Source organism: Cajanus cajan, chromosome 5 (genome assembly GCF_000230855.2).
Source record: "Cajanus cajan strain Asha chromosome 5, NIPB_CcT2T_4, whole genome shotgun sequence".
In the NCBI taxonomy this organism is placed as follows: domain Eukaryota; kingdom Viridiplantae; phylum Streptophyta; class Magnoliopsida; order Fabales; family Fabaceae; genus Cajanus; species Cajanus cajan.
This window is the reverse complement of record NC_138521.1, coordinates 71,462,071-71,484,481: the sequence shown is the minus strand read 5'-3', so window position 1 is coordinate 71,484,481 and position 22,411 is coordinate 71,462,071. Positions and strand designations below refer to the sequence as shown.

Here is a 22,411-nt window from a genome sequence, read left to right as displayed (position 1 = left end):
TAAATTCTTAGTCTTACCTGTGATGTATGAGTACACGGTATACGCGGTTGGATTAGTGAGAGATAAGTGGTATATGAGCAGGCTATACGTTTTTAATTTAATCTTGTTGCAAGTTCTTGATATATTAATCATTCTAAATTTCTTAGTTCAAATAGTTTCAAGGTTAAGTATGCAGTAGACATCGTATGCCCAATCGATATTCGGTTGTCAAGAAAAATGCTACCAGAGGTATTCCAGATGCATCATTAAAAAGACATTAATGAAACATTAATAAATTTATATTTTGATATTGATGTCTCCTTTTTGTTGATCCATTAACAGACCATTTCTCATCACTAACCATAGTAGATTAGTAGTCAATTTCAAATAATCTGAAACTGAAAGCATTTATCAAAAGTCACAGTACAAATACCAATAAAGCAGATACTACTTGGCTATAACTGCTACTTGCAAGACAAGCAGTTAGGAGTAACGTAAAAAAATGAAAATGAAAATTGTATTCTAAATATCGATCAATGGGTGAAATTAATAGGTTTTTCCATTTTAATCGAATATGGAAATTAACCCTGCGATTGCCCCAATTAAACTAGAAGTTACTGCCAAAAAAGAGTACAGGACACAAAAGTAGTAGTATAATGGAACAAAAGCCACTAGGCAGGATGGCTAACACGTTCGATTCCTATCACATTAAATAAATAAAAAATAAACATATTCATAATTAATATTATCTCCGGTCTTGTGTATATAAATAATAATTGATTAGTTCAATAAGTTCCATTAAAAAGTAATTAAATCGATTATTTTTAATAAGTAATTAAAATTTTATTTTAAAAAAAATAATTAAATAATTATAATAACATTACTCATGAAACAAAACAAAAATATTTTTAAGTGACAACCAAATAAATTAATGAATACTTAATACACTTACATAAATAAATTAGAGATATAAAAAACTTTAAAAATCAGGTTACATTTCTCTCTTGTTTATCCATAGGAAAGATTTAAAGACGCCCGCAATAAGATTTAAACTTATATCAAGCATATGATATTAGGCGAAAAAATGGTTTCGTTTTCTGATTTCTGAATAAATGAAAGGGGGCCTAGTTCCCGAACACCACAAAACGGAAGCGTACCACGGCCATAATTAGGGTTTCAAAATGGCAGAATAGCATCCAAAAGGAACGCAACACAACGCAAGAGCGCTATTACAAGGACACTATCGCATTCATAAACACTTGCCACCCACTGGAGGGTAAACAACTACCAGATATCAAATGCGGATCGGTTCATCAAGCAAGCAATATTTTATGGATACAAAATAAAGTAGGCATAAAATGTTAATGCTATTAGCAATCATAGGAAACTAAAAAAGAAGAGCCAAGTTTGTTCTCCAAAAGACAACAAAAGAGAAGCAACCAAAACGAGTGTCATGGATAGGATTACAAAAGAAACCGGGAAAATTGGGGGCAGAAATGAACTTTTTAGCTATATCCCATTTGCTGCTGTTGCTGGGGTGGTTGGTAATTTGCATAGCCAGGATAACTGCCATACATATTGGGGTCCTGGCCAGCAGGAGCATAACCATAATTTTCGTAACCTTGAGCGTATCCATAATATCCGCTACCATTCCACTGGTTTGGATCAGGTTGGGCCTGAAAATCATCCAAAAAGTCCAAATTCATCCATCAAAATCAATTTACACATTGCAGGTTGAAGCTAGGGCAAATCATAACTACAAAACAAATCAGAAAATTTAGTTACCTGTTTGTTTGAGGGGCTTCGGCCCCATGAAAGCCGAACATTTTGTCCACCCAAAAGTGTGCCGTTTAAAACCCGCAGAGCCTCTTCTGCGCAGCTCCTGATGTATGAACATGAAAAGTCAGGGCACAAATATCAGAGCACACTGCATATAGACTAGGAAGTAATTTAACACGAGATAAATACCAAATATCTGAATGATTAAATTACCTGTCGGCAAATTGAACAAATCCACATCTTTTGCCAGCTGGAATCTTCACGTGAACCAACTCTCCATACTGCCCAAAAACTTGTCTCAAATGGTCATCCGTAACATTAGGATCCAAATTGCCGACAAAAATCTGCAGTAAAAAAATCAGGTCAGAAACAAGCACAAAGTATAGTAGTTTCTATATTGCAAAGAAGTACGCACAGTTGTATTATTTGGATCATTCTCGTTCTGTGCCCCTTGAGGATTCTGATATGATGCTGCATGTTCAAAGTACAAATAAAAAGATGGATGACATTAAAAAAGGAAATTCTGGAAGCAGTCCGTTAAAAAAGATTCCAAACAAAGACAAAATATATAAATACAAATTAAGTTTTCAAGGATAAAAGGCACAGCTTGTTTTTTTGAGACAACTTTCCAGCATAATGTTGGTATACATAGGAAACTTTAAATATCCCAAATTTAACTCAACATGATTTATTTTAAGAGCAAGAACACATGTAAAGCAATCCCACAAACAAAACACAGGCACCTTATATGCACCACAAACTTTCACCAAACTAATAAAAATGAAGACAAAAGCAAAAAATCAACCACACTTTCAATTAACAAGTACTGTGTATAGAGAAACAACACCTTAAGAAGCACTAAAATGAGTCAGTGCTTTACAGCAGAAGAGTTCATATATAAGAACACTATTCACTGATATATAAACGAAATCAGACATTAAAATTAAACCATGGATTCAGATTATTTCACTAGAAAATTCAACAGAAATAGTTGTGACACAATGCGAGGGGGCAGCATTCTGGCAATATGTGATGCAAATAAATATAATACCACATACAAAGTGGCATGAAAGAGGGAAAGTGGAAAATGAGAATAACAAAGGAAGCTGTCAAATCTCTGTTACACCAGACTTATGTATAAAAAACTTCACAAACAATTTAACTTAAACAATTTGATATATTAGTCTGTCCAAGGGATTAAGCAATAAAGAGTATATTACAACTTTAATTGCATAATATTAAGCCGAGAAATTTAAAAAGAATGATGACGGACCTTTGCATCCTGTCAATAAAAAATGACATGATAACAAACAAAACCATTTTGGCAGAGTGCAGTTTCTACAGAATCAAAGCACTAACCACAGGCATCCCAAATTTTAATCCTCATGGACAAGAGATAGGAAAGTGAATTAACAGCAACTGATAGATGAACAAAAGAAAGTAGAAAGTAAACAAGATTTGTTTCAGAACAAGGGAAAGCTAAAAAAAAGAAACTCAAAGATGTAGCTCTTCCAGTAATCTCAAAGGGGTAAAATTAAAGGAGCAAGAATGGAGGACGGAAATGTAAGTAATTAGAAAAGTTGCACTGCTTACTTTGGCTAACAAGCCAACCAACAGAATGAAATGAAAAGAAAATAAAAGTAATTAGAGACGGAAAAGAAAATGCCACAAAAATTAATGGGCAATACATAAACAGATAACTGACCTACACAAGGCCATGCACTAAAATGGTAACCATTTCAGCTGAAATCAGTTCCAGGCTCCGAGATGACAGAGCCTCTTGACACCCTGCTTTGAGACAACGGGAGTTCTATAAGATTTTATTATTTAACATCATTTACTTAGCCCAAATTTTTAAAGGAAATTACAGGAAGAAATGAGTTTGGACTGCACATCTTCAAGAGTGCAACTGAAAAAACTGTAATTAAACAGTAACATTTGGGATACACACACAAAAGATAACTAGAAACTTCAAGAACTGAATCCAACCAATATCAATGTATCAATAACAGACAAGAAAAGTAGGCATGTGGAAGAAAACATAGCTAAATTATCTTGAACATATCAAGCAGATATTTGCATCAAAATGGTCAGCACTTAACAACAATGAAAGAGACAAACCTTTTGGCTGAGACTGAGTGCTAGGGTTTTTATTAGAGGCCGGTCCAATTCGCATGGGCCTTGTTGAACAAAGAACCCCTTGCATTTCAGTCATAGCTCTAACCTGTTCACTCTCATCTCCAAACCTAACAAAACCATAACCCTTTGTCCGGCCTGTGAGTCTATCAATTACAACTTTGGCCCCCTTAACCGAGGGATATCGTGCCCGAAATGTCTCTTGCAGAAGATAATCCGTAACATCAGCAGCCAGGTCTCCAACAAATATGGTATGGTCCGGGCTGTCATCATGACGCCTCTCACCTGCACTAAAAGTTGCCCAATTCAATCTGAAGTTCTGCCCACCGTTTGGCATAATGGTGCCATTGTAAGTCTGCAGAATTCTCTCAGCACCAGCACGACTGGTAAACTCAATAAACCCGTATCCCTCTGATTGACTAGTTTGTTTGTTTCGAATAACTTTAACTGAGGCCACCTGCAAGCAATTAATGCACTTCCATCATCAGTAACTAAAACTCTTAACATTCAGAATAACCTTAAATCACCAGTAAACTTCTAGAATCTAAACATAAGTTTTTCTTTACCAGCAAGATATAGACAATTATATAATAACAATAAACCTAAATTATTCAAATTCTCCCAGATAATTCGGCAATTATCGAAATCCTAGATTAATAAAACCACAGAGATTGACAACATAGAACGCAAATCTGTATTAAGGAAACCTCAAGTCTACATCTTCAAAAACAAAACAGTATCTATCTCGTTCTCGTCCACATAAATTTTCTAGCTTGCACAAAACCTCACATAAAAACAGAACCGTAATTCGATTTCAACAAAACCTAAATCTAAAGCCACACAATAGTAATTTCTGCTTCAAATCTAGGTTTGACACATTAAAATAAACGAAAGTAAAAAAAAAACACGAATCTGGAGGGCGATTAGAGAAAGAAAAGCAGATATACCTCGCCGGTGTGTGCGAAACAGGTGTAGAGATAATTTTCGTCCATCCAGTACTGCAAATCGCCGATCCAGAGGGTACGGACCTCATCGGCGCTGGTGGGCTGCGGAGGAGCGACCGATTGGGGCGGAGGCTGGGCCGATGGGGCCCACATGGGAGGGGGCTGAGGCTGCGGCGGCATCATCATGTAGGGTTGTTGCTGCTGCTGCTGTTGCTGTTGTTGGTATTGCTGGTTGGGTTGTTGGGCCATGCCGGGTCCAGGTTGCATCATCTTCTTCAATCTCAAATTCAAAATCCAGAGAGAGAGAGAGAGAGAGAGAGAGAGGAAACAAAGGCAATGAGGAATGTGAGACTGTGCTTTAAAAGAGTGGTTGAGACTCAAACCCTAACCGTGAGGCGTGTCGTTCTTTCTGTCTCTTACCACGGATATGGTATTTCCATTTTTCTAATTCAACTTTTAAAAAATAAAATGAAAGAATATCTTTTACACAACCAAATGTTCAAAACCATTTATTTTTTTTACAAAATTGTTTCCTTTGCTCAAGGAAAAAAATTGGTGTAGCTTTATAGGGAAAAGATAAAAATATTTAATACAAGAAAAAATTGAAAATCATTTATTTGTTGCAAAAATATATATTTTTTTTTTTTCACTATGAAAGATTGTATGATAAATTTATTTTCTGATCATAATTACTCGGTCATATCAAAACTATTTTTAATTGATTGGATAATAATAAATTTGTTATATCAATATAATATAACTGTATATTTTTAATATAACATTTTCATGAGATAAAAATTATTCAATCAAATATTTAAATTATATTTTTATACAATTAACAAACAAAATTGTATACCTTTTCATATATATATATATATATATATATATATATATATATATATATATATATATATATATATATATATATATTATATATATATAAAGGATTTGATTTTAAGATTTGATTCGTGAATGCTGTAAAAAATGAGTTTTAGACAAAAATCAATTCATCATTGTTAATTTTTTTAAAATTTAAAATCAATTATATCTATAACTATTATAAAAGGGATATAGGAGATGTAACCGCTTTTTAGTCTCCATTTTTTAATGGACCATTATATCTCAGATGTAAAAAAAAATTAAATTTTCTTTAAATAATTATACACAACTTTATAGTATTTTATTAATGAATAACTATTAGAGGCACGAAATGCCTCTACCCCTCTAGTATAAATAGGTTCGAATAAACTCAAATAGTAAAGCGGAGTTACCAAAATTAAAAATATTTTATATTTATTATAAATTAATTTTATTTATTTAATTAATATATAATATAATCTAGAAGCAGTAAATATAATATAATCTACAAATTATATTAATTATTATAATAATATTATATATTAATTGTTTTACAACAATTTTTATGTTAATATTAAAATCATAATTAAAGTTTTTATTAGTAATTATAATTATAATATTATTTATCATATAAATACGTTTAACTTAAATTATTTATAATATATATTAGTTCAATCAATAAATTAAAAGTTTTTTTTAATTTTTGAATTTAAATTTAAATTGTTTTTATTTTATTAATATTAATCAAATGACAATAATAAAACTTAATGGGTATCAAAATAAAACGAAAATATGTATCATTCTCATTTACTAATAATCTTCATTTATTGGTATGATAATAAAATAAGAATATGTATTGATAAAATTTATCATTTTTAACAAACCGATTATTATTAGGGAAATTGTCAATCATATATACTGTCTATAAAATTTTTTTTCCATATTATTCTTTTTTTGAAAAATTAAAATATTAAAAAAATTGATATTTTCGTATATTTACTTGTGTTTTAATAATTTTTATTATTAATTTATTTTATAATAATAATTATATGTAAAAATGTTTATATAAAAATGTTAAAAATATTGTTTTAATTTTATTAATCAAATGACAGTAATATCAACTCAAATTAATGTTATTTGTGCAATTTAGTCAAAAGTAATGGTAGTATACATAATTATTAATGTTTTAAATCCATAATAAATATATTAATTAAAATATTAGTCAGGATAAATAATTTGGAACCGTTAATTTATTCAAACTTTTTTTCTTAAATTTTGATATAAAACGGTTAATATTTGTTTAATTATAATCAAGATATTTATATTATTTATTTTAATATTTGTATAATTATTAAAATTATAATCAGTAGCCGTTGTTTTTCTTTAATCTTCAAATAAAACCGTTAATTGATTATGGCTAACTAGTTACTGCTCTAATTGAAATGTTATAATTATTATGGTTTTTTTTTTTAGAGGAATTATGGTATTTACAAAATCATTAATTGACTATTATGATTATGATAACAATTTTTTTCTTTAATTTTGATATAAAATGTTAAATGATTATTTTCAAGTAGCCATCGTTAAAACTGAAATGGGAGATATTGAAATATTATTATGTACGATTATTATGTTATTTGATTGATATTATTATTAATGAGGTATTATTTTGATATATTTGTTTATTTATTTATTTTCAGTAACATTTTATTTATTTATTTATTGATATATTAATAATTAACGATTATTAAAATATTTTAATACAAATTTTTTTGTTAATTTTGATATATATATTTTTATAATATATAAATATTGGAAGGAATTATTGAAGATAAATTTTATATATACAAAATGTAGTAGTTATTAATACTTATTATATATATATATATATATATATATATATATATATATTTGGATAAATTCATTAATTAATGTATTAGTTTATTTCATTTGTATAATAACATTTATATAAAAAAAAAACTTTTGAACGGAATAGAGTTTTTTGAGAGAAAGAAGTTGTTACATAAATTCTTTCATTTATATTATTAATTAATAGAAACTCAAATTAAATCAAAATCATTTTACAAATAAAAATTAATTGTTAAGACTTACTCTTATGAGTTAGTGCAAGTTATCCTTTGACTTATCAACAACTTATCAGTCATCAAAGAAAATAATTGTTATTATTGACATTTGTCTGTTGTAACGACCCGACTGGTCACTACACACAGTACAGCACACCACACAGAAAAGAAACAAGTATATATGTATAACGTCTAGAATATATATATATATATATATATATATATATATATATATATATAAGGTCCAAATCTGGCTAAGGTGTCAGAGTGTACAAAATACATCCAGCAATGTTACACTAAGTAGCATAAAAACAACAAAAGAATAAAACTCCATCTGCCAGCTGCAGACCCTCCTCAACACACCAACCTAACCTTGTTCTGCTCCCATACATAGTATGATCATCGTAGTCCAAACCACATAGAAACAACGAAGGGTAAGCTAGTGAAAAGAATCAACATACATATATATAAATACATGAATGACATCAACCAGCTTAACAACATCAGCTTATAATATATCACAGCACACCTCTCACATCAATCAACAATAACAACAGTAAACATATCATGCGTTGTCACGCATATTAGTTAGTATTGGTCGCTTGTAATTGGTATAGCTCGACCTGGCCCCTATACCGTGGTCGCTTTGTACATGTGTGCCTCGACCTTGCCCACACACGGGACCACTAAGAACCTAGAGGAGAACAGCAAGTTACCACTCCAAGGGTCAGCTTTCCAAGGAGGGTTTTTCAACAAATTAGGCTCCAAGAGCACCACAGCCGCTGCATCCACACAATGGGATGAGGTAATTTCGAAAACAATTCCTCTAGTCTTAGTGATCAACAGCTCAGTCTTACGGCCTACAACAGCTCCTATCAACACGGAGCACAGCACTACATAGCGACAATAACAGCACCACATAGCGACAATAACAGCATCGCATAGTGGTAATAACAGCACTGCATAGCAGCAATAACAGCACCGCAAAGCGGCAGCACCGCATAGCGGCAATAACAGCATACAACTCAGCATTATACAGCACAGCCAAACAACTCACAGCCCAGCTTACACAGCTCAACACAACAATATTCATCAACTACAGCTCAACATCATAATGCAGCATAAACATCTCACAGCACATCAAAATTATCACTCAGCTCAACAACATTCATCATTAACAGCTTAAATCAGCATAAACAACATTCGGCACAGCTCAGCTTAACAACAATAACAGCTCAACAACATACAGCATAGCCCAGCTTAACAACTAGAGCTGTCAGAACGGGCTACCCGGCCCGGCCCATCACGGGTTGGCCATTTGGTGGGCCAACCCAACCCGGCTCATTTATTAGTGAACTCAAAAAAATCAAACCCGACCCGGCCCACCACGGGTTGGTGGGTTAAACGGGTTGGCTCACCTTTAAAATAAAATAATTTTTTTCATTTTTTTTCTTAATATACAACTAAAGCCCAAAAATTTAAACTTATTTTAAAAATATGAGATTCTTAATTAAGACATCCATAAATGAATCATTCATCCCAAACATTAAATGATAATTTTAAATACAATCAAATCAAGTCTAAATAATCTCAAATAGATAAATATAATCCAAAATCATCTTAAACTTCAAATATAATTCAAAATCATCTTAAACTTCAAATATAATTCAAAATCATCTTAAACTTCAAATACAATCCAAAATCATAAAAATTACAAATCACAATCCAACATTAAATCATTATTGTCTCATGTTAGACTGCACCATGGCCCAATAATTATTGTATTTTTTCAACAAAAAAAAATTAATCACGGATTGGTGGGCCAGCCTGGCTCACCACGGGTTCAACCTGGGTGAGCCGGGTTGTTAGTGAGCCGGGTTCAAATTTGACCCGTATTGAAATTTTCAAATTTTTTTCTACCCAACCCGGCTCGAACCCGTGGTGAGTCGGGTTGGCTCACCGGGCCAAGCCTATTTTGACAGCTCTAATAACAGCTTAACAACATACAGCACAGCCCAGCTTAACAGCAATAACAGCTCAAACAATATACAGCATATTCAACACATAATACGGCTCATCCATCTTGTTTACAACTTATCTATCTTTCCAAATTACCCACCCAAACAACACCAATCAACCTAAGCACCTAAAACAACTTTTAACTTAACCAAATCATTAACTGTGAAATGACAACCTTCACATAAAACAGCGTATCAGGAGTTATACTACTCCTACCATACTCATCCTTATCTCATATGAAAGATAAGAAGATTTCCTCCAACTCTCATGAAGACACCAAGTCTTAATTCCTTCATCTACCTTGTTAAAAAAGATAAAAACCGCAACAATTATAACCAATGTTGGCAGCTTGACCCCTATTCACTAAAATAGCCATATCTAGAGTTCTAGAACTCCTTTTTGGGTGATTCCAGTGCCATTGGAAAGCTAACATCCAAGGCTACAACTTTTATGAAGACTATAAAGTCAAATTCTGAAAGAAAAATGCACGCCTGGCGCATTAAAATCACGCCCGACTTAAATCTCAACCAGAGACCTACAGAGGTCTATTGCGCCCGGTGCAATATCAGTAACAAAAACATAAGATTCACGTATGATAGTGCGCCCGGCGTGATTCTCCCCACGCCTGGCGTGATTCACCCAGGGATTCCCCATTTCGAATCACGCCCGGCGCGAAGAACTGCGCCCGGCGCAATTTCAAACAGTAACCCTCACCACTTCGAAAATTTCACCCAAAACCTGCAAAAATCAACATCTCAAGCACATGCAATCGGTCCAAAACATCACATTTTCATCAAACCACCCGAAAATACCAGCTTTTTCAACATGCAACCACAAACAAGGAAAATCCCCAAATTTTTCATCAAACCCCGGAAAAACCCGAAAACGAAATTTCATCAAGCACCACCATCAATCCGCAATAATCAGCCATCAAGTGAGTTTCTAGCTCACTTCCAAGCAGCCAACACAAAAAAACCTAACTTCCCTTACCTCGGTGCGAAAATCCGAGCTTCGGGACAGCGAGGGAGAAGAGAAAGAGCTCAATGGAGAAGAGAAAAGGATTTCTGGTTTCCAGCTAGCTTCATACCACCCTACACCTCACCTACAACCACCAAGTAAAGGAAATGACCCAAGCAAAGTGAGAAGGAAACACAAGGTTCAAAGAGTTGAGGAAGAAGAGTGAATCAGTCAAGTGAGTGAGAATGAAAGAGTGAAAAAGAGATGGTCGAGAGAGAGAAAAAGGAAATGAAAATAGGGGTCTCACATCCGTCACTTTATCAATGGCTTTTATTTATTTTTTTGACAAACTTTATAAACAGCTTAACCATTGTTAGACGGCTTTTATTAAGTCACAAAAAAACATACAATTCTAATTTTATTTTCCTATTTATTAAAGCCATGCAATGTAGTAAATTTTTGTTAATTACACATGCCATAATTTTATTAAAAAATAATTTATAACTTCTTCCTTGTGAATCCTGAAGAGTAGTCATGCATGGCATCCTTTCTTTTGTTAAATTTAATTTGGCTTATATGCATATTTTTTTCCACAACAAATTATTTTTGCTTATTTAATTGGCAAAGTTGTAAATGCACGGAAGACTTCTAAGTTATAATACAAGCGGTGTTTCCTATTCATAATTTATCCTATTTTGATTAAATTTTTTAAAATGTACTCCATGTTGATAATTTCCAAAGAATATTTATCCCTTTTGGATTAAAAAATTTCTCTCTAACCTACTTAGTAATAACAAAATATTTTCTAAAACTCCTGTAAAAACGGCAGCGATTCGCCATTTTCTATCAATTGTTTACTTTCATACGAAGGTTAGTCATGAACTATCAACAAATCTCATTCCAAAATCCACGAGATGAGGACAGCATGTAAAAATAGGTAGCGAACGAACCTTGATTCCTTGCACATAGAATCAAAACTTCATTAAAAAAAAAATTAATAAAAAAAAAAAAAACTTCATGCACTTGTTAACAGCTTCAGAATCTCAGCAGCCTCCTTCGATCTTCTCTCTCTGTTTTCTTTGATTACCCGGCTAGTGGTCCTAGGATCTCTGTTTTCTTTGATAGCCAGGCTAGGAGCCCTAGGATCTCTGCATTGCCTCAAAAATATTAATAATAAAACCAAAGCTTCCCGTTAGATTTTCATCAACAAACACATTTTAATAACTTATTCCTCTGACCAAAGTCTCACCTTTTCTCAACAAGACCGTGCAGTCGTTTTAGCAGGGCAGGGGACTTGAATATCGTTTCAACGCCTATACGAGTTGAACATATCTTCTTCAAAAGTTCAGAAACAACGAAGTAGCCCTCGTTTTTATTCCTGAAAAAAGTTTTAGAAGTTAAGCAGACCTACAAGAACATACAATTGATCCAATACTACAACTGAATACTGAAACAACCTCAATAACTCCAAGACGATTATCTGTACAGAGCCACGAGTTTGGATCAGAACTTGAAGTAGATGAGGATATCGGGCGAGATTTCGGAGAGTTGACAAAGCATGCTTTAGAACCTCCTGATCAGGTATACTCCGGCTGACTGTTTGAATTAGCCTCAGCAAGGTATCAATAGCCCCTGCAGCCACAAGTTCTTCACAACATTTCTGAGAATGCCCTGTAGCCATATCTGTTAAAATACAGACAAATGGAAAAATAATGAACATGATCAATTGCCAGGACTCATCGAAATAATTTCCATACGTGAAACAAGAATAAATATGATGACGTGTCTATATTTTTTGTAATCACGTGAACTGCAATAAATATCAGCTGTTTCAATGTCTTGGGTTGGATCACCTAAATAAATTCTAAAATACCATCTTAGCTTACTCGTGTCATGCAAATTAGAATTAAAGAACATATTTGAAGAAATGAAACTGCAATCTGCATGTTTGTGAAGCCATCTTAAAAGCTCTGAATGCAATGTAACTCTCACCCAAAGTTGAACAAGTATGAAGGATGTTACTAAGACTCTTCATATTAAGTAGCTCTGAAAGCGCTGCTAAGAGTCTGTTTATGAGACGCTTGCTGTCATCCACATTTCTGGCAGACTTTTGCATTCTCACGCGCAAATCTAATAACTGTTCTTTTGACTCTTTACGTGCAAGGTAACCTTTCCAGTGGGACTACAAAAATTTAGAGAACAAGAAGGAATATTAACAAAAGGGAGAAAACCTAATAAAAAGAAAGAGAAAGCTAAACATAGAGGAAAATTAGGCTAAAGTTACTATCATCATCAGTATAAACGATTTCCCTATCCATCTAGTAGTGAAAATATATGCATCATTATGAAGTCTTAACATAAAACAAAATGTCAAGTGAGAGTGGAAAGAAAAAAGATTTCGTCTGTTAGTTTAATGCTACCAAAAAGAAAAGGCAGAAAAGTTGCTCCCTTTATTTACTTACCTAAAGATTTCGTCCTATAATATCAGTATCACAAATTTTATATCAGTCTTTGCCCCGACCCCCGTATCCCCAAACTATACCACACATTTATTCATGTGAACCAACCAGTCAAACGAAAATATGAAAGAACTACAGCGTATTATAATACTATACTTGGATGACAGTAATACGATGTCTTTGAATAGTGGCCTTTCGCCTGGCTATCCACCCACGAGTACAAGACTGAATGACAATAGCAGACTTTGTCATCAATTTTTTTAACAAGAGACCCTTCCACCATCGTTGTAATTTCACAACCGAAAGCAAAAATAGTTCCAGTCGGAAACTACGACAGCCAACTGGTCTGGAAATGCATCCAGCAGGAATGACTGCACTTACGTTAGAAGTACCACCTACCATCAGGAAAACACAAGATAATGAGATAATGTATTTACAACTAAATGCAAAACCATTAGATAATGCATCAAACACTCGTAAAATGTATTACCTAGTATCCGATTTCGAGTTAAATTCCCCCTAATATAGCGTTGAATCACCAACGCAGCATTTTCCTGGCAAATGGCAGTTAAGAGACTTTAGTAATAAGAACAAAAAAAAAAAAAAACAAACTCAACAAATGAAAATTGGGCTTTAGTTACCAGCAGTAGCAGCATCATAATGATTTAATAATTTAAAAAATTAACACGTATTTGTTTCTGTTTGTAAAAACCCCAAACCGTAGTTCGGACAAACACTGGAGTTCTCAACGAGAAACCCCAAACATGCTATTAAGGGCTGAGTTAGTTCGACCCCGAAACACTCAATTTGCTCCCTTTCATTATTCGTACGGATAAACAACAGCTTATATTCTATAAAAATATCACATCTTCTGCTCAAATTTCCCCAGAAATTACAATATCTTTAAACCAATAATATTATTGGTTCACTCAAAATACCCTGAGCATGTGAGCAGCAACGTAAAACAAGTGCTACAGCATAGTATCTGTATATCATGATAACAACTAGAATATCATACTTGGATGACAAGATGGTGTCTGTAAACAGTAGCTTTTCGCCTGACTATCCACCCACGGATACATGACTGAATAATGATGGCCGACTTATTCATTAATTTAAGCAACAGGAAACCCTTCCACCATCGTTGCAATTTCACAACCGAGAACAAGAATAGTTCCAGTTGAAAACTACAAAGACCAAATGATCTTGAAATGTGACTAGCAGGAATAGCTCTGCGTGACTTGGAAGCACTACCTACATCACCCAAAACATGAGATATTAGTATATTGGTGACATAATAAGAAACCACAACTAAAGCAAATAAAATTAGCTTCATAAAACATTAACTAATAACCTAATAGCTGATTCCGAGATAAATGCCCCCTTATAAAACGCTGGATCTCCAAAGCAGCATCTTTCTGGCAATTGAGAGCCTTCTGGCACTTCAAGCTTCGAATCACACACTGGATCTTTATTACAGCATCTCTTTGGAACAAGAAGTCCCGTTTCACAAGCCAACCACGGCAATGCTTCTGGAATCATTAAAGCAAAGTCACAACTTACATAGTATTCTATAACTAAAACTTTTGGGTAAAAAAATGCAAGGCATTTCTCCAAAATTCAAAAACGTCAACTAGAATAGGAATTATTAATTTCTACAGAAAAATCATAACATTAAGGACAATGCCTTGTATAAGTAACATCTGTGCACAATAAATGCCATCAAAAGAAGTAACACCACTACGAGTCATTAATTTCTTCATGCTAAACTAGTCATGCAAAATAAATGAAATAAAATATAATTATGAAAAGCACACAACTGTCTTACTTGAATTTCAACAATATGATTCCTACGTGCACAAGCATCCTTTTGTGCAAACCATCCTCGAAAGAAAGATTGAATGACTACAGCTGCCTTAAACTCAATTTTGAAGTGCTGAAAAGCATTTACACATCTCCACATTCGAAAGTAAGATTGGATTTTTATGACAGCTTGAATCTGATTTAAAAACCTTTTTCTCAACAACCACCTATGGAAATTTTGTTGAATTTTAGTAGCAAAAAAGTGTTGCTTCCGAGTAGACTTGCAGCATATGAACTTTTTCCAAGCGAACTGAATGGTAATGGCTGCATTTGTTTGAAGATCAAAAGTGACTTTCTGTTGGGAAAAATTTAAAGCTTTCTCTTTCTGCTCTAGCTGATGAATATATCTAGATTGTGCCATCCAACGACGAACAAATTTCTGAACAGTGACTGCAGCCACCACCATATCTGAAATCATAAGATTATGAGTAGGACCTATACTACATTCTTGCTGATGCCTCCTACAGAGCCAACTCCTAACTGCTTGCTGGATAAGTTGTGCTGACCTCTTCAACCTCAGAAAGGAATGTCTATGTATGAAAAGCATAGCATATCTCTTATATGTCTCTGATTGCTTCAATATTTCTGTGAGATTGAATAAACAAGACATGCCAATAAGCAATGGAACATAACACCAACACATGTTTGAGACAAACTGATAAACTTCATACCACATGAAGAGTCACAAACTCGTACAGAAGATAATATCATGCATACTGGCTCTTGCTTCACTTTTAGCCAAGCTCTGAAAACAGTTTGCAAAAGGGCAACTGCATTTACCATCTTCAGAAATTTGCGCCGTACAACCAATCCTCTGAGATGCAGTTGTATTGTTCTTGCAGCATTTTCTGAAAATGTTAAGAAGAAAATAAATACAGCTGTACCATTAAGTACCAAATACCAATAGTAACAAATAGGATTATGCAAGTCTTATTACTTACCTCTTCTAATGTTGGTGCTGCATTCAGTGGTTCTGGATATTTGCAAACTAGAGACAGCTGGTTTATTGATACGGTTTCTTTCCGCCATATCTTCCCACCAAGCTTGGATGGCCTTGAATTTTCTCGCAGCATCTATTTTAATAAATAACAAGATCTTGATAAAAAAAATTCATGGTATGAAGAAAGAAAAATAATAATTCTTGAATAAGACCATATCATTGTTCTCACTAATCTGGGATATTTTATTTTAGGACACTAATATAATCACACAGAAAATATTGCCACAGAACAAGGGAAATGAAAGATGACACACTGTTGAACTCAAGGCCAACTATCATGCAAATGAAAGAACTGCATATGGGCTGGCATTAATTCCAGGACAAAACCTATATTGAAGGATATCATATATTTTAAAGACAAAGGCCAACTTATTTACTACTACTATTTTAAAACGATATGAATCGTTCCCACTCTTATTCATGATACTAGAGTCATAGAAATCCAAATGGTACAACTATCATCACAATAAAACCTACATAATTAACATAAGTTTATGTTGGTAGGTAGCAGAATCATTAGATAAAGTAAGATATAAGCCTTTATAAATGGAAAATTAATTCCATATATCAAAATCAAATTAATCAATATATTCATAGAAGTACAATAAACACAAACAAGTGACATGCATAAATAATTAAAGTTCACAACACTAGAGAGTCAACAAACCTCCATTGCCATGCACATCGAAAGCATCAGTCTTTTGTACTGATTCAAAATTTGAAAGACACCGTACCATCCTCAAATGTCTACGGTTTGGACTTTGACAGTCATAACCCAAGAGTTTATGGAAATTTAAGTGATCCTGAAAAGGAAGACAAGAAAGGGAGATACAAATTAACACAAATTCCTGAGTATGACAGCAACAGGATGTAACCATAATTTTTACTCTGTTTACCACATTTTTCTTGACAAATAATTGGCTTGCTAGGAAAACCAACAAAATCACCACGCTTCTATCGCTGCAAGCACCATTATATTGAAGTAGCTCACTAATTTGGAGTACCTGAAGAAAAATATAGCTGAATTCCGTTACACAACCATAATAATTGCGAATTGTGCATTTTGACACAATTTTGAACGTTCATAGAATTTGCTAGAGTATTGGACCAGAATATGGACCCAAATTCTGAAAGGCCTGGAAATTTGAAAATGCATGATCGAAAGATGAAGAAAACAAGTTATAGAAAATGGAGAACGCTGAGCTGCCATGTTGAATAGGGGTGCAGGATAGGAATATAGAGGGGGAGGCAGCAATTGTGTTAGCTGGTTATGCATTTTTGCTTTGTTTTTTAGAGAGAAAAACACTTTATCTATTAGGCATTGAGGCTCTGGGTCAGGTTCTATTTCTGGTTTTAATAAAAATCACATGCTAGTTTGTATTCCGTGTATTCTATGAACTAGTTCCTAATGAAAAGTTGAGATGAATTCAATCATATATATATATGTATGAGGAAGGATCCTTTTACTCTAGAAGTAAGTCTACCTAGACTTATTCCGTTCAATAACTCATGTTTTACATCAAATTTCAACGATCCAACCGTTCAATTTAAAGTTCTCAATGCATAAATTAAATCTGCAAATTTTTAGAAAATTTGAAAATCATTTGATACTTCATTTCATTAATTCAAGTTGACGGATAATCATAAAATCATTACATTGAATCGAATTAATGAAACGAAATATCAAATAATTTTCAAATTTTCTAAAAATTTGTAGATTTGATCTATGCATTAAGAACTTTAAATTGAACGGTTGGATCGTTGAAATTTGATGTAGAACATGAGTTATTGAATGGAGTAAGTCTACCTAGACTTACTCCTGGAGTAAAAGGATCCCTCCTCTATATGTATATATATATATATATATATATATATATATATATATATATATATATATCTTGCATGCAAGTATTAATGCATTGTATACACATATTTGGCATATTTCACATGCATGCACAATTAGGAAATGATCAATACTTATATTCAAATTTTAGCACGTTTTTGTGCATTTTGTGCTTTGTCCAGGCTTCGACACAGAAAAAAAAAATATTGCTCTTCACAAAAGGAATTATTTACAACTTTAACTAGTCCAAATCACTGGTAGGTATTAGAGTGCATCGATTATCACAGATAGCATCCGTTTCAATCAATGTTCTCAATTAGGAGACGTGATCATGTGACCATGTCTCGACAACACTTCCAGCATGCATGCAAGTAGATATTGACACAAATCAGGGTATTTACCTCTGGGAAGTTCCCCAGTAATGTAGTCAACTTTTGGGATAATATAAAATTATAAAGTGCATCTGAATATTCGTTGACTGACATAATTGATGCTTTGCCACTTTTCTTATTAACTTCCTGTAAAAAATGAAAAATAAAGCTTACAAACAACAAGTTATTAATAGCAGTCAGCAGGAATCTAAAGAAGTTAAAGACCTTCAATGAACAGGAATTATGAAGTTCTTTCTGGAAGTAGTAATCAAGTAAGCACCAGATAGCTTTGCCATCCACAAGGGAATGGAAATCGTCAATTGTACAATCATAACTGTCACAAACTGCCTGCAAAATAGGAAGAACAAGGTCACAATGCAGATAGAGTAAGGATTTTTTTTTAATTAAATAAATACCAAGATCTCAAAAATTACAGATGCACTATCTGAAGTTCAAGCAAGAAAATAAAACTAAAATCCTGAAATTAAGTGTAGCAGACCAACCAGTATCAAAGAAAAACTAATTATGGAACTGTATACGCCTAAACAAAACAAAATGCATTAATCTAACTACCCAACAACACAGTATCAGTTAAAAATGTTGCAATAAGAATGACTGAATCAATTTTATCAAAAATATAAAATACAAAGAAAATCTTAATCAATAAAAGCATTGAGATGAATTTAGAAGAAATATTATGTTCAACAATACTGATTAACCTCTAGCAAAAAACAAAAAGTCTAGGAAAATTACTGTGCTTTTGTGAAAGTAATCTAGGACTGTACCTGAATCCAATTCAAAAGCAATTCAAGAGAACTAGAATTCGCATTGTTTATAAGATCCTGTAAGATGGAAGAAAATTCAAAGCTCAATCATAATGGAAATTGTGAGCTGAACTCACTTCAGAGTGTAAGGTGAGTGATCTCAGTTGTTATGAGAAAATCAATGGTTAATAATATATTACATGCACATGCATAACAAATCATGTGTGTTGTAATATCAACCATTGATTTTCTCATCAACGATTGAGATTATTTACCATAATAGGAGACAAAATTTTTTTTTTAATAACTAAATTGAACCACAAACTTATCTAACAAGGAGCATACCGTGCCAAATCCTCGAATTTTAGAAATTTCCCCAACTAAACTTGTTTTATCAACCAAAAGAGGTAGCTGCAGGTCCAATGGCATCAGAAGTTACATTGCCGTTTAGGTTATAATTTAATGGTAATCATATCGAAAAACAAGTATAGAAACTCAAAAAAATAAGGTAAAAACAGAACTGCCACCTGCAAATGAACAAACATATTCCAGAGCAAGGAGAGTGTAAGTTCTTTGTCTCCATTAACAATATCATCTGCCACAATCGTAATGCCATCTTCATCAAGTAGTGACCCACCAGCTTGCCTAATATATTTTAGGGCAAGAGCGCAGTTGGCCAGTTTTTTCTTAGAAGTATCAGGGGGAACCACGATTTTCTGTACAGACAATGATTACGCATCACAATTCTTAACTAAATGGATTGTCTAGAGAAATTAATAACATCACAAGTGCCAAATATGCTACTATGATTTCCAATATTTGAAAATATACATAACCGACCATGAGGATCGAAGAATTCTGCTGCAAAAGCTGAATTGCTCTGCACAATTTTAATCCATCTTGGAGATCTACAAACAAATCTCTGACCCTGAAATCATACTCGACAAGAGGCTCCTGAAAAGCACAAGTCAGTCAAATAAAACATTTCTTGAACTTGATACGGTGCCCCTCTTCACAAATTTGTAAGGGCATAAACATTAAAGTGAAGCACCACTATTGTTATAAAATGTCCAAGACACCCAAAAATAAGCTTCGTACTTCCATGTGCAAGCTCACACATACACTAACAGACAACCTGACACGCGTAGATGAGCATAGCATATGGAAGGAATGACTGACCTGTTGATGAGATAATTTGTAACCTAAAATCACCAAATGCGTTAGAAGATTGCCTTCTCCATGCATTACATCAGACGATAGAAATTCTGATTTCCAACCAAAACGAGAGAAAAGTCAACAATACAATGTAGAAGCCGCTGTTGCAAAAATAATAACAGCAAATAGGACTCAAGCATGAAAGAAGACGTACCATGAATCAGCTGACTACTTGATTTAATCCTGGATTCTGGTTTGAATAACAAAGGGGAACCCCCATCCAATCCATCAATACCATATTCCAGTGGGAGGTAACTCTGGCATTTAGCTTTATCCAGAACAAGCACAAGCAACAAAATTCTCTTCAAAATCACATTCCCCAAATTCTCATAGTAACCCGACCTGTAGACGCCTTCAACCATCTTGTTATAAGCATACGCTTTAGCTAAACCCTCGTGCGAGAAAAATAATTTATCAATGACCATTCTCAAGAACACAACATCTTGATCAGAATCAACATCACCATTTAACACCAAGGAATCACCCCCAAAAATTATATACAATCCAATTCGCAGCCAAATTGGATTATAACACATGAGGATTCTGGTGGCCTTATCCTTCAACCCAAGTTCGGTTACTACAGGGCAATGCGCCTTCATATTCAGCCTCCCTTCATCAATAGTCTAAGAAGCCAAAAAAAGGAAATGAATACATCATTCATTGAATAAGAAGGGATCGAAATGGACACAAATTTAATGGCTATGGTAATGGAAGAGAAAAGAAACCTTGGTGACGCGATTCATTTGTTGGAAGATCTCTTTACAAGCTGCGAGGCTAAGATAAACCCTCATTCGCTGCTTCAAATCATCGAAACTGCAGAGGTCCTTGAGAGAATCCCTGAGGTGAGAAAATGAGGGATCAGGAACATCCGCGGGTGCACTGTCCTTAGCAAAGGACGTCTTCCTCGGGCGCTTGGGAGTTCGCCACGTGGAATCGACGGCGACGGAGGTTGGGGGGGCGCCGTCTCGCTTGCCGCTAGGGGAGGGAGCGGCATCGGCAGGGGCGGAGAAGTGGCAGCCGCAGGAAGTAGGGTTTTGGAGTAAGAAGTTGAGCCAAACGGATAGGGACTTAGCGAGGGATTTGAGGGACTGCTCCTTTTTTATTTGGGCCTTGCGGGAGGACTGGGATTGCTCCAATTGGAAGGCCTTGAGTTTCTTGGCGGCGGTTGATTTGTTGGGACGGCGGAGGAAGGAGGCGTGCTTGGAGGCGGTGAAGAATTGGGTGGAGGGAGATTGGGCGGTGAGAGAGAATGGGGGTCGTCTGGGGGTTGTGAAGTTGGAAATGTCCTTCAGAAGGGAAGAAGAATGGGGAAAGGGAGAGGGAGAGGGAGGTTCGTCGCAATCCATTGCTGAGTTCTGTTGGAAGTGAAATGAAAGAAGAAGACGAGGCAAGAGGAGAGTAGACTCTTTTGAATTTCGAATTTCAAATCTTGTGACCGTTTTGCTTTCGCACCCTACTGAGTACTGTACTATTATACGCTGTTACCAATACAATATACCATATTCTGCTATTATCAGCGTATATACAATACGCACAAGTTAAACCGTTCGATATATATACTTTTTATTGAACAACCCAGATTGTTCACCCAGATTGCAAATACTGACATTTAATAATTTGTTAATTAATTTATAAGAATAAGAATTTAATTTAACTATTTTTAATTTTTGTTCATAATTTAAATATATTGACTGTGGAATGGATTGTGTTTTTTTACAGATTATTATAGAATTTTTATTTTTTATTAATTACTTTAAACGCCATATTTATGATAATTTATATTTGGTTAATAATGTATTTACACTTTTTTGCTACATGATAATGTTTTACACTAAAGCTGCATGAAAATTAAACTGAATTTATAAATTAAATTCGTTACGTTATATACTATATAAAAAAACAAGGTTTTTTCACGTAATAATATATTATACATTATTAAAATAATTAAAGTGTGTTTAGATTAGAATGTAAAAGAATTAATAATGAAATAACTGATGAATTTAATTTTGACACGTTGTCAATAAAAAAAAATAGTATAAAACATCCATCATCTTTGCCAATAGCTAATCATCACCGAATCTTATTGACCATGTTTAGTGTATGAAAAAGTTGCATATAAGAAAACCACTGTGCTCAACAA

General features: G+C 33.8%; 2 protein-coding genes across 2 annotated transcripts; both read right to left on the bottom strand.

Annotated features, from left to right (window-relative positions):
* Positions 1-1,288: 1,288 nt before the first annotated feature.
* LOC109807987 (polyadenylate-binding protein RBP45) lies at positions 1,289-5,236 on the bottom strand. Its single transcript, XM_020370763.3, has 6 exons — positions 4,842-5,236; positions 3,880-4,351; positions 2,174-2,229; positions 1,972-2,102; positions 1,765-1,861; positions 1,289-1,655 (listed from the first exon to the last, which is right to left on the bottom strand). The coding sequence occupies exons 1-6, from the start codon at positions 5,106-5,108 to the stop codon at positions 1,485-1,487; spliced, it is 1,194 nt and encodes a 397-aa protein (XP_020226352.1). The 5' UTR covers positions 5,109-5,236; the 3' UTR covers positions 1,289-1,484.
* Positions 5,237-11,573: 6,337 nt separating this feature from the next.
* On the bottom strand, positions 11,574-21,716 carry LOC109809302 (binding / calmodulin binding protein). Its single transcript, XM_083075900.1, has 22 exons — positions 20,997-21,716; positions 20,426-20,894; positions 20,236-20,321; positions 19,897-20,010; positions 19,584-19,772; positions 19,402-19,467; positions 19,078-19,134; positions 18,518-18,640; positions 18,323-18,439; positions 16,975-17,082; positions 16,746-16,881; positions 16,020-16,151; positions 15,750-15,926; positions 15,044-15,663; positions 14,570-14,747; positions 14,234-14,469; positions 13,706-13,769; positions 13,372-13,610; positions 12,749-12,938; positions 12,214-12,439; positions 12,006-12,134; positions 11,574-11,904 (listed from the first exon to the last, which is right to left on the bottom strand). Exons 1-22 carry the CDS (start codon positions 21,615-21,617, stop codon positions 11,772-11,774), a joined length of 4,410 nt encoding a protein of 1,469 aa, XP_082932026.1. The 5' UTR covers positions 21,618-21,716; the 3' UTR covers positions 11,574-11,771.
* Positions 21,717-22,411: the final 695 nt, after the last annotated feature.

Coding starts and splice junctions, on each gene's coding strand:
- LOC109807987 (XM_020370763.3), bottom strand. CDS start 5,108: ATGATGCAACCTGGACCCGGCATGGCCCAACAACCCAACCAGCAATAC. Junction 1,862..1,971: donor TTTGTTCAATTTGCCGACAG/GTAATTTAATCA, acceptor TTCATACATCAG/GAGCTGCGCAGAAGAGGCTC. Junction 1,656..1,764: donor GAAGCCCCTCAAACAAACAG/GTAACTAAATTT, acceptor GATGATTTTCAG/GCCCAACCTGATCCAAACCA.
- LOC109809302 (XM_083075900.1), bottom strand. CDS start 21,617: ATGGATTGCGACGAACCTCCCTCTCCCTCTCCCTTTCCCCATTCTTCT. Junction 17,083..18,322: donor TACTGGGGAACTTCCCAGAG/GTAAATACCCTG, acceptor ATTTTTCTTCAG/GTACTCCAAATTAGTGAGCT. Junction 12,135..12,213: donor ATCGTCTTGGAGTTATTGAG/GTTGTTTCAGTA, acceptor AACTTTTTTCAG/GAATAAAAACGAGGGCTACT.